General features: G+C 28.7%; 1 protein-coding gene across 1 annotated transcript; it reads left to right on the forward strand.

The window, feature by feature from the left end:
• Positions 1–7,541: 7,541 nt before the first annotated feature.
• On the forward strand, positions 7,542–9,395 carry LOC108336202 (1-aminocyclopropane-1-carboxylate oxidase). Its single transcript, XM_017572548.2, has 4 exons — positions 7,542–7,719; positions 7,856–8,082; positions 8,298–8,631; positions 8,956–9,395. Exons 1-4 carry the CDS (start codon positions 7,615–7,617, stop codon positions 9,235–9,237), a joined length of 948 nt encoding a protein of 315 aa, XP_017428037.1. The 5' UTR covers positions 7,542–7,614; the 3' UTR covers positions 9,238–9,395.
• The last annotated feature ends 1,409 nt before the right edge of the window (positions 9,396–10,804 follow it).

Genomic DNA, 10,804 nt, shown 5'->3' on the forward strand with positions numbered 1-10,804 from the left:
GGAACGTCAAATTAGAAATAGCCAGAGGAGAGGGAAACGTAAAAAATTACATAGGCAGAAAAATATTATGACGGATTTTTAAAACTCAGTCATAATACATCAAAAAAAAATTATACACTTTATGACAGGTGTCTATATATACGTAATAATAGGTTTTAAACTTATTTACAAGTTTACCACCGCGTTTCATATTATGACTGATATACAAACTACGTTATAAAATGTCTTACTTTTATTATGATTCGGTCACCGGTCAACCTATTATGATGGATAATTTTTATCCGTCATAATAGATCGTCATAAAATATCATTTTTTTCACTAGTGATGGAAGGCAATGAACATTTCTTATGCCAAACGCGACGTTAACAAGTTTTTTCGAGTGCGATAGTTTAGTTTTTGTTAGGATTTTAAAAAATATAGCTAAAATTGGTCTTGTATGAAGCAAGTTATATGGTGAAGTATAACAAAGTCTCTATTAAAAATATCCTTTAGTTTAATTTCTTTAAATTTAACTATATTCTTTTATAGATTTGTAACTTTTTTAGTGTGTTATGTGGTAAATGGAAAAATGGCATGTTAAAAATTTATCGGTATTTTTTTAATATTTTTAATTTCAGATGTATGAAACTCTAATATTTATCCTTTTTGTAAGAAATGGTTATATACAAATGAAGGATTTTGGTCTATTTTGTAATAAATTCTTACATAAAATTGAGCCTTTCATCTCTCCATAAGTGGTGGTGAGAGACAAAGAGTTGGTAGTTAAAGATTTGCTTCATCAACAACAATAAAAGTACAAACATAAATCCAAAAAATTCAAAAGCATAGCCTAACATTCAAATTCAATACAAACATGTGTGTGAACAATGAATAAAAAATCTTCAATAATAAAATGTGTTTTTTAATAAGAAAAACATATTTTATAATAAAATGTTTCTTTAGTAAAAGTAATTACGTTCTAAAAATTATTCATCTCGCACTCTTAAATAAAGCAACACGATTCATGAAAACATAATCATTTAAGCGAATTCTAGATTGAATTATAATGAGAGTGGAACAAACTAGTGAAAAAGATGTGTACGTTTCCGAATAAATTAACGTAGAGCCTTACTAAAAGCAACTTCAACGATTCAATCAAACAAGTTAGAGTGTAGATTTATCGTTCAAATCCGTGTATTAATTTAGACTTATAGAATTATATATTAATAAGAAAAAAAAAACCCACAACTTCTACGCAAATTTTAAGTAACATTTGTTCTAAACCTCACCCATGTCAAAAGGAGAAGCAAACTGCAACTTTACATTTAAAGATGTTCAATAATTTTAAAATTTGATAATTTCTTTTTCATTCATTTGATGGCTTATATTATTATTATAATGTAAACTTTGATCATTCAAAATAGAGAAAAAGCTATAAGAATGAAATGAACATGACTCAATAAACAAAGTTAAGGGAGTTTCGTTGAGGTGATTCAGGATTTTTTAGGGTTGTTTTGGTGTGATAATTATTTGGTATTGATCTTCAATCTTAATGAATGAAAAAAATCTAAAGTTTCAAATTGACAAGAAGACTATTTTCTGTTTCTTAAATTCATGGCCGCAAAATGATTTTTCAAGTTGTCATTGATAGCGTCGCGCATGATGTAGCTATGTTAGAGTTTTCTTATGCACAAATTATATATTAGTTTTAAACTGAATGCTATCTCTTTTTCATATTTTAAGATATTTAAGGTTAAGAACATAAATTGATAAATGCTTAAATGGAAATTAAATATTATTAGAATATTTAGATTAAGTTAAAAAGACTCAATTGTCTTCCTTTATCTTGATATTCATGCATGTATGTGAGATAAATAACGAGTTCGTTAAACCTAGCTTCACCTTGTTGAGATAAATTTAAATTTTAAGAGTTTATTAATAATTTTTTTAATTTAATTTTATTGTTTTGGGTATAGTAATATTTAGTTTGATTTTGATAAAGATAAAATAGGGATAGATAATTTTGATTTTTCATTTATTTAGGTGCAAGATTACTTCATTTTGTTGATATAAGATAGAGATAGATTAAATATATTTTATTTTGAGTTCGTTGATATTTTACTTTTAGTTTTTATTATTTGTACTTGTCTCAATGTCCTATTTGCACTTATTTAGAAGTTGTCAAGGTTCGATGAAAATGAACACAGTGAATTAAAGAGTCAAATTATTTGTGTGTGTCACATTTAGTTTTTTACACAGTAGTATCAAAGTCGATGGTTGGTGATACGAACTGGTACTCGTGATTAAGAATGCTTCCGCTGGAGGGGAGTGTATCAATGTGAAAGAGACTCACTCTTGAGGAATGATTGTTGATAATCCAAGTGTGAGTCCAAGTCCCCGATTGGATAAAAATGAGAAAGTAAAGCACTATATAAACGTGAAAGACCCATTAACTCATTGCCTTAAGATTTTGGATAGAGAGTGGTGTTAATCTCTTATGTGGTTGGGCCTATATCTCATTAGTGTTTGTATCTCTCTACTCGATCTCCTCCTCCATATACCTAACTCATCTACCATGGGATTAATTAAAAACTTGGTTTATATATAATTATATATTTCGATGCCAAAGTAACTAATCTACCAAGAGATTAATTAAAAACTCGGTTTATATATAATTATATATTCCGATGCTAAAGTCATATCACAACTTGGACAAATAACAATAAATGTTGTAATTAATACAAAACTTATCTTTTTACATTCGATTCTATTCAAACTGTCTGGTCTAATGAATGGATGTTTGATTTATTAAATGATCATCTAAACTATTTGATTGATCATTCATGCTCTTGATTTATTGTCGATTTGATAGTTAATCGTCTGAGTTGTAGTTGATCACATTATCATACATTGTAAGACCCATGAAAAATATTTACCTTAATAGTAACAATTTTATTACTAGTAGTAATAAATTTCTTTGTGAATGGAAAATATAATAAGTTTATAAAATGTGGAAAGCTAAATAAGAAATTTTGGTTAATGGTAGAAAATTGTGGGGATTTCAAGAACATGGGTTCAAACTCTTTTCTACCTTTTTCTTTAAAAACAAATTAAAAAAAATTAAAATATTGATAATAGATAAAACACTCAAATTTTAAGGCATTATTGAGGAATCCAATATGTCAAGTGGTGATTAAAATATTAATATAATAAATAATATTAAAATAAAAAATAATATTAAAAAATTGGTGAATAGTAAAAATGTTGGACTATAAATAGCCATGAGAGGGGAGGCTATTCTGCACAAAGAGAGGAAGAATCAAGTGAGAAAGCTTGAGAAATAGAGAAGAAAGAGTTAGGAAGAAATTTTTAGTTACAAGAAGAGTAGAGATTCTGGAGAGTTTTCGGGGAAACAAATTCTGAGCAAGAGATTGAGTCTGGAATAGAGGTAGGAGAGCTAACCTTTCTAAGCTTTTATATATTATGATTTAGTATTGTTTTATTACTATTCATGTCTTGAAATTCTGTGTGAATACTATTAATGAAAAACATAGGTGCTTACTGTATATCTATCTATAGTGAATTTTTGTGCTAATATTTTATGCTGTTGTTTTGAATCTGTAAATAAGAAATTTGTTAAAACTAGTTGAGGAACACTTTGGCTAAGGAAAGACTTGGTACTTAAGTTGTCCATTGTGACGCACCTCTCTTTCTTGGAAGTCTACTCAACGAGTTTTTAACTTAAATCTTGTTGAACAGATTATGTACTGTTAAATTATTGTGCAATATATTTTGTTGGAATGAAAATTTCTGATGAATTCATGTTATTGTGGTAGATATGGAATTATGAATTATAATTGTGATGGTAGGATAGAGAAATCTTAAAAACCGGAGTTGGTACATCTCTAATCATAGAGCAGCCCTGGTCAAATCCAGTAAGTTGTGACTAGTCATATGTACTAGCGTTTATGGTGAGTTTGATTCGTCAAACATTTGATTCTTCTTCGGTGACCATTTATGGTGATATTTTAGTATTGTTAATTTATTGTGATATATTCATTTTGTATGATTTTTGCGATGATTGGATTTTATTATATTGGATTTGAATTTATGCATCTGAACATGATATGAGTATTATGGGGAGATTTTGTAAGGGTATAATGTGAGTTGAGGAATATGAGTATGGTATGAGTCTCGCGGAGAGATTCAGTAATGATATGGTATTTGTGTATATGTTGATGTTGAGGGTCCTGTAGTTGGAGGTTATCCTGATACTCTAATAATCATCCAGTCTCAAGTAGAGAAGGATGAATTATGTGGTGAGAGGGGCAGGAGGTCCTGGTCTATGTGCCGGTTTTGGACATAGTGTTGAGGACTAACCTTGTGAATGGTATGGAGTATTTTGGAAGTGTATTTGTAAGAGAAAGTAGAAGGCATCACAAGTGCATAACCTCCCGTGACCGCTCATCAACATATCATCGGAATGAGTGTCTATTGGGTATTGTGGAATGAGTGTCTATTGGGTATTGTTGAATGAGTGTCTATTGAGTATTGTGGAACGAGTGTCTATTAAGTATTGTGGGATGAGCGTCTATTGGTAATTGTGGTATTGTGTGATGAGTATCTATGATGCGATTGTTGTATGATGGTATGAGGATGTCTGACATAATTATTATATGAGGTTTGTTGAGTGTATCAAAATAATTATGCATGTTTTATAAATGATTGGTTGCATGTTAGCTCACCCTACTTGTTTGTGTCTGTGTATGTGCGATGATCGTATAATTCGTTATACGGGAGCAGATGGAGGAATGTCGTCTGATTCAGTGCCAATGAAGAAAGAGATAGAAGAATAAATTAGAAGAATTTGAGTTATATTTATGAGTTTATAGTTGAAATCTGAGTTTAAAACATATATATATATATATATATATATATATATATATATATATATATATCAACTATAAATTATCAAGTGTGAGATTAAGAAATGTTACCTTAAATGTAATAATATAATATATCAATTATGAATTATCAAGTGTGAGATTACGAGATTTTACATACATTACACTTAATTAATAAACATTTTAAATATTCTAATTATTGTACATACTATCTTAAATAGGGTTTTAGAGATGCTTTACATCACTCTTCAAGATTTTTTATTACTTTTAGGAAATAAAATCTTAATAGCTTTTTAAGACGTTAGTTTCTCATTAATTATATATATCTTTAATTCTAGTATTGTGTTTCAAAATATTGAAGGTTGAATATTATGGTAATGCAAATATTCTATGTTATTTTTATTTTAAACCTATTTTAAATATTATTATATACAAATAAGATTAAATGAATAATATTATATAAATCTATTCATGGGATTGTGGGCAACTGTCCACAAATTTTAAAATTGTCTTTTTTTTAATAAATCCATTCTTAAATTTTGTTTTGACGAGCAATGTATAGAAAGGGACGACGGAAATAGAATACAAAATATATAATATTTGGAGTGATAGAAGTAAAAAGAATAAAAATATATTTTTAATTATTTCAATGAAAGGAAAAGAGATAATTAAGAAATAAATAAATTATATGAATATATATATATATATATATATATATATATAATAAAGATGACTTTAAATAGTAGTTTCTTTAACATAATTTCATTAGTTATATTCTTTGAAAACTAAATAAAATAAAGGAGATAACTTCCTCTTATTCCACTCCACTTAACAAAAAAAATCACACAAATTACTTGTCTCTTCTTAATTTACTTCCAAAACAAACCATATAAATATAATAACTATATATTTTATTTTTTATTTCTTTTCATCTTTTTTTTACCAAAACAGAATAGTTTTATAATCTGTTTCTTTAGCAAAAGCATAGTGTCTCTTCTTTAAATCTTGATCATTTCAAACATCTTATTTGTTTGCCTCAACTTCTTAATCATATCTCTCTTTTAATTTATCATCTTCTATATTTTGCTACTAGAATCAATTTTAATAACTTTTAATTATCGATAGATAAACATAATATTATTAATGTAGTAAAATGACATATATTAATGAAAATGTTTGTTTCTATGCAACATTTAGTGTTAGAAGATCAAGTAATATATATATATATATATATATATATATATATATATATAGACAGTTAAAAATAGTAAGGGGAAGGGGAGTTAAAATCAAAATTTAATGACTAGGGGATCAAGAATATTATTAAGTCCTATATATTATTTAATTTACTGAAATAGTTTATTTTTTAGGTTTATTAAAAATCAATATGCTTTTAAGCCTTTAATTTAGATATATTATTTCTTTTAATCCAACCATTAATTTTTTTTTTGTTTAATTTTCGTAATGCTACTTTTAGTCAATAAAGTCGGATGATATTAACAATGCTATTTTTATGTGGTCATTATTTGAAAAAAAAAATTAAGAAAAAAACAATAAATTATTATAATGATTAATTTAAATACTAATATTAAAAATTATTAGTATATAAAATAGTTTCTATTATAAATAAAAAAATATAATTAATTTATAAATTTTATCTCTAATATATTTTTACTATCAAATGAATTAGTGTCTAAATTAATTAAATGTTAATAAACAAGTTTCCACATAATCAAATTATCAACCAACAACACTCTGCATGCATTACAAGTTTGAATTAACTTAACAAAAATCATATCTAAATAATTCTCAATTCACGACCGATCACTAAAATGCTAGTAGTCACGGTTGGGTTCATATAAGAATGAAAAGTAAAACAGAAGAATCTTGTTCTACTTCAATCTCCTTATCACCTCGTCAACTTTTACTTCTTTATGAAACTACAGGAGGAAATAAATAAAGCTGCTTTATTATTCTTGTACAAAATGAAACAAGATTTTAAACAAATTACTAATTAATAAACTGGATAGGAATGACACGGCACTCTCAAGAAGGACCACACAACCTTTTTTTACACATGCACTATGGATAATGAATTTGCTTGATTGAGTAAAATGGACGCAATAAAAACATTTCATTTTTGTGAGCTTCCTTTAATTTAGAAATTTCTAATCTAGATTAAATATTAATCGAATATTTGCATACACACACCCTTAGTAAGAATTCTTCCATGAGGCTAATAATTAAGTGGAGAATACAAATTCTTCTTCCAAACTTATTTCAAAACGTGGACGCCATTATTTTGGAACTCCTATACTCCTTCCAAGAAAGCACCTTCATATGACTCAGAAATAAAGGTCAAGTAAAACTTCAGAATTGATTGGAGTGTGTTGTAGTCTCTCTTGTTCTGGTCAAATTGTCAAGATAACAAATCAGCCACCAAGTGGGTCCAAACTACACCTAAGTGGCAAGACAATTCAACAACGGAACCAAAAGAAACGTTTGCTATGTGATCTGCACTGTGCTAAAGGCTAAAGCGTACATAAGAAAGCAAATTCCAACATATTTTTTATATTATTTAGCGACATTCTTTTTTCTTTTTTCTTTTTTGTGGTCGGCCTTATATCTTAAAGGTCTATAAATACCACCCTCGCAAACTCATATTTGCATAGAGTAATAGAGAAGAGGCAGATAGAAAGAGAGAAAGAAATCGAGTTTTGAGTTTAAAAAATGACTAACTTCCCCGTGATCAACTTTGAGAAGCTCAATGGTGAGGAGAGAAAAGACACCATGGAGAAAATAAAAGATGCTTGTGAAAACTGGGGATTCTTTGAGGTACCTCAAAACCCATGTTTGTCTCACCTAATTCATTTCTACATTGCCCTCCTAATATATGTCCTGGCTAGTTAGTTCTTGCGGTTTTCTTGGTAGTTAATGTCCTTTCTAACTATTTGCTTGCAAAATTATGTAGTTGGTGAACCATGGCATACCCAATGACATATTGGACACTGTGGAGAGGTTGACTAAAGAGCACTACAGGAAATGTATGGAAGAAAGGTTCAAGGAGTTAATGGCAAGCAAAGGTCTAGAGGCTGTCCAAACTGAGGTCAAGGATATGGACTGGGAGAGCACCTTCCACTTGCGTCACCTCCCTGAATCAAACATCTCGGAGGTCCCTGATCTCATTGATGAATACAGGTCACACTGCAACAAACATATATAACATTACACATTGCATGCTGAGAATGCAGAATTTCAGAATTGAAACTGCTGTTGTATATATATATATATATATATATATATATATATATATATATATATATATATATATATATATATATATATATATATATATATATATATATATATATATCTCTTTCACAATATGAATCTAACATAAAGTGATGGTGCAGGGTGGTGATGAAGGATTTTGCTTTGAGGTTAGAAAAGCTAGCAGAGCAGCTGCTAGACTTGTTGTGTGAGAATCTTGGTCTAGAGAAAGGGTACCTGAAAAAGGCCTTCTATGGATCAAGAGGACCAACTTTTGGCACCAAGGTTGCCAACTACCCTCCATGCCCCAAGCCAGAGCTGGTGAATGGTCTTCGTCCCCACACCGATGCCGGTGGGATTGTCCTTCTCTTTCAAGATGACAAGGTCAGTGGCTTACAGCTGCTCAAAGATGACCAGTGGGTTGACGTGCCCCCTATGCGCCACTCCATCGTTGTTAACATCGGTGATCAGCTGGAGGTAACTGTCAACTTAATTTGAATACAATGATAATGTAAATGCTTTTTCAACTTTCATCTTATCATAGATTACCATGTACTTGAGAACATCATTGATTTCTGTAATAACTACTTTAAAAAGTTTTAATTGGTAACTTTAATATATATACATATACACACATACATATATATATATATATATATATATATATATATATATATATATATATATATATATATATATATATATATATATATATATATATATATATATATATATACTAAGTAGACATTTCTACAAACAAGTTAGATGCAACGATATTACTAATCCTTGGTTAAAAAACAGGTGATCACTAATGGTAAGTACAAGAGTGTGGAGCACCGTGTGATAGCACAAACTGATGGGACCAGAATGTCCATAGCCTCATTCTACAACCCTGGCAGTGATGCTGTCATCTACCCTGCACCAGAATTGTTGGAGAAAGAGACAGCGGATAAAGTCCAGCTCTACCCAAAATTTGTGTTTGAGGATTACATGAAGCTCTATGCTAAGCTCAAGTTCCAGGCCAAGGAGCCAAGATTTGAAGCCTTTAAAACATCAAATTTTGGTCCAATTGCAACTGCATAAATATGTATTTTTACTCTTTGGGAGAACCGATGAAAGTAGCTTATGCACTTGTTTACCAGAAGAATATTACGATAGCCATAATAAAATGTCATCATAGTGCATGTTTGGATTTGAGTTAGAACAACGTTAAAAAACTAATGTAATACAGTGTTCCTTTATTATTGTGTACTGTAATTGGTATTTGTGTGATGGAATTCCTAATAGAATTTTCTCAATTTTACTTCAAACATAAGTTATGTACGGTTGAAGTGATTGTGACACGAAAAATTGGTCAACAAAAATATCAAACTTCATAATAAAAACATAACTACTTGGTTAGCAAAAATATTTAAGCTATTGGCTCTACTATGCATTATTTTCTTGCCTTTTTTGGCTTCATGTGCCTCCAATATGCTAGTTGGGTTTTGGACCACAGTGACAGTGTCCTAGTGATGTTGAATGCACAAGAATGTTAATGGCACCATGATGCTGAAGGAAGACTATGTAGGTCAAACACACTTATTTGAAACAACGTGTAGGCCAAAGGATGTGGATGCAACCAAACGAAGATATTCAATATAACTAGTAGATTTAAAAAATGATAAAACATAATAAAAAAAATTAAAAAAAAAACACTTAGGTGGTTGTCATGTTACTTTCTAATTAAAACCTTTTGTTTTGTTTACAATAAATATGGTAATGACTCCATAAAAGACATGCATGAAGTTCCCAGTGTTCAATGTTTGTCCAAATGATTATAATTATTTTAGTTTTAAGAAGTTATTTTTTATCAAAAACTGTTTAAATCATCCATAATTCTAAAGTTTATTGAAAATTAATTTTAAATGGTGAAAACACCCACCAACTTATATGTGTTAAGGGGTGAAAATTAATTCATGTATTTATCCAACACATATAAAGTAAATTTCCCAAATTCATCCATTAAACGAAAAATAGATTGAATTGAATCCAATATTGTTTTCAAAATGTAGTATGTACTCTTATCAGTATTTAATTTATCAAAATTAATTTAGCCGATTTTTATATTTAGAACTTTCTTAATTTTTTTAAATGTTCAAAAACATATTCTAGTATTGTTTAATATTTTTACTGTTTAGTAATTCAAATACGATCCTTCTTGATCCTTATAAAGCTTTCACAGTGACAACTTTTTTTTCTCTCTTTTGCTGAGGCAGAAGAGAAAATTTGAGAAAAAAATTTCATTTTTTCCATATAGTATTCAACTATATTTCTTACATTGTATTTTTTATTTATGTATTTACTCCCATAAACTTTTCCTTAATTAGTTTCGTGTATCAACAATTTCCATCTCTTTTTTTTCTTTTTTTTTTTCATTTTCCCAATTTTTTGTTTTGAACAAATTTTCCATTTGTGAGCAAACTTTTAACAATTTTCACAATCCTTCAATACTGATTAATTAAAATTAGAGTGACAATAAATTTTTAATGCATCAAAGTAAATTAATAAATTATTCTTTGTATAATTTATTATTATCCAAATTAAAATTTATTCAATCTACTTATTTTAACATTTGCACACATGTATTCTTTTATCCATTACCTATAAT

The sequence above is a fragment of the Vigna angularis genome, chromosome 7 (assembly GCF_016808095.1).
Source record: "Vigna angularis cultivar LongXiaoDou No.4 chromosome 7, ASM1680809v1, whole genome shotgun sequence".
NCBI classification, from domain to species: Eukaryota; Viridiplantae; Streptophyta; class Magnoliopsida; order Fabales; family Fabaceae; genus Vigna; species Vigna angularis.

Bases quoted from the DNA above. Each gene is read 5' to 3' on its own strand.
- LOC108336202 (XM_017572548.2), top strand. From the start codon at position 7,615: ATGACTAACTTCCCCGTGATCAACTTTGAGAAGCTCAATGGTGAGGAG. The intron at 7,720-7,855 runs GTACCTCAAAAC...AAAATTATGTAG, and splicing joins AAAACTGGGGATTCTTTGAG to TTGGTGAACCATGGCATACC. The intron at 8,632-8,955 runs GTAACTGTCAAC...GTTAAAAAACAG, and splicing joins ACATCGGTGATCAGCTGGAG to GTGATCACTAATGGTAAGTA.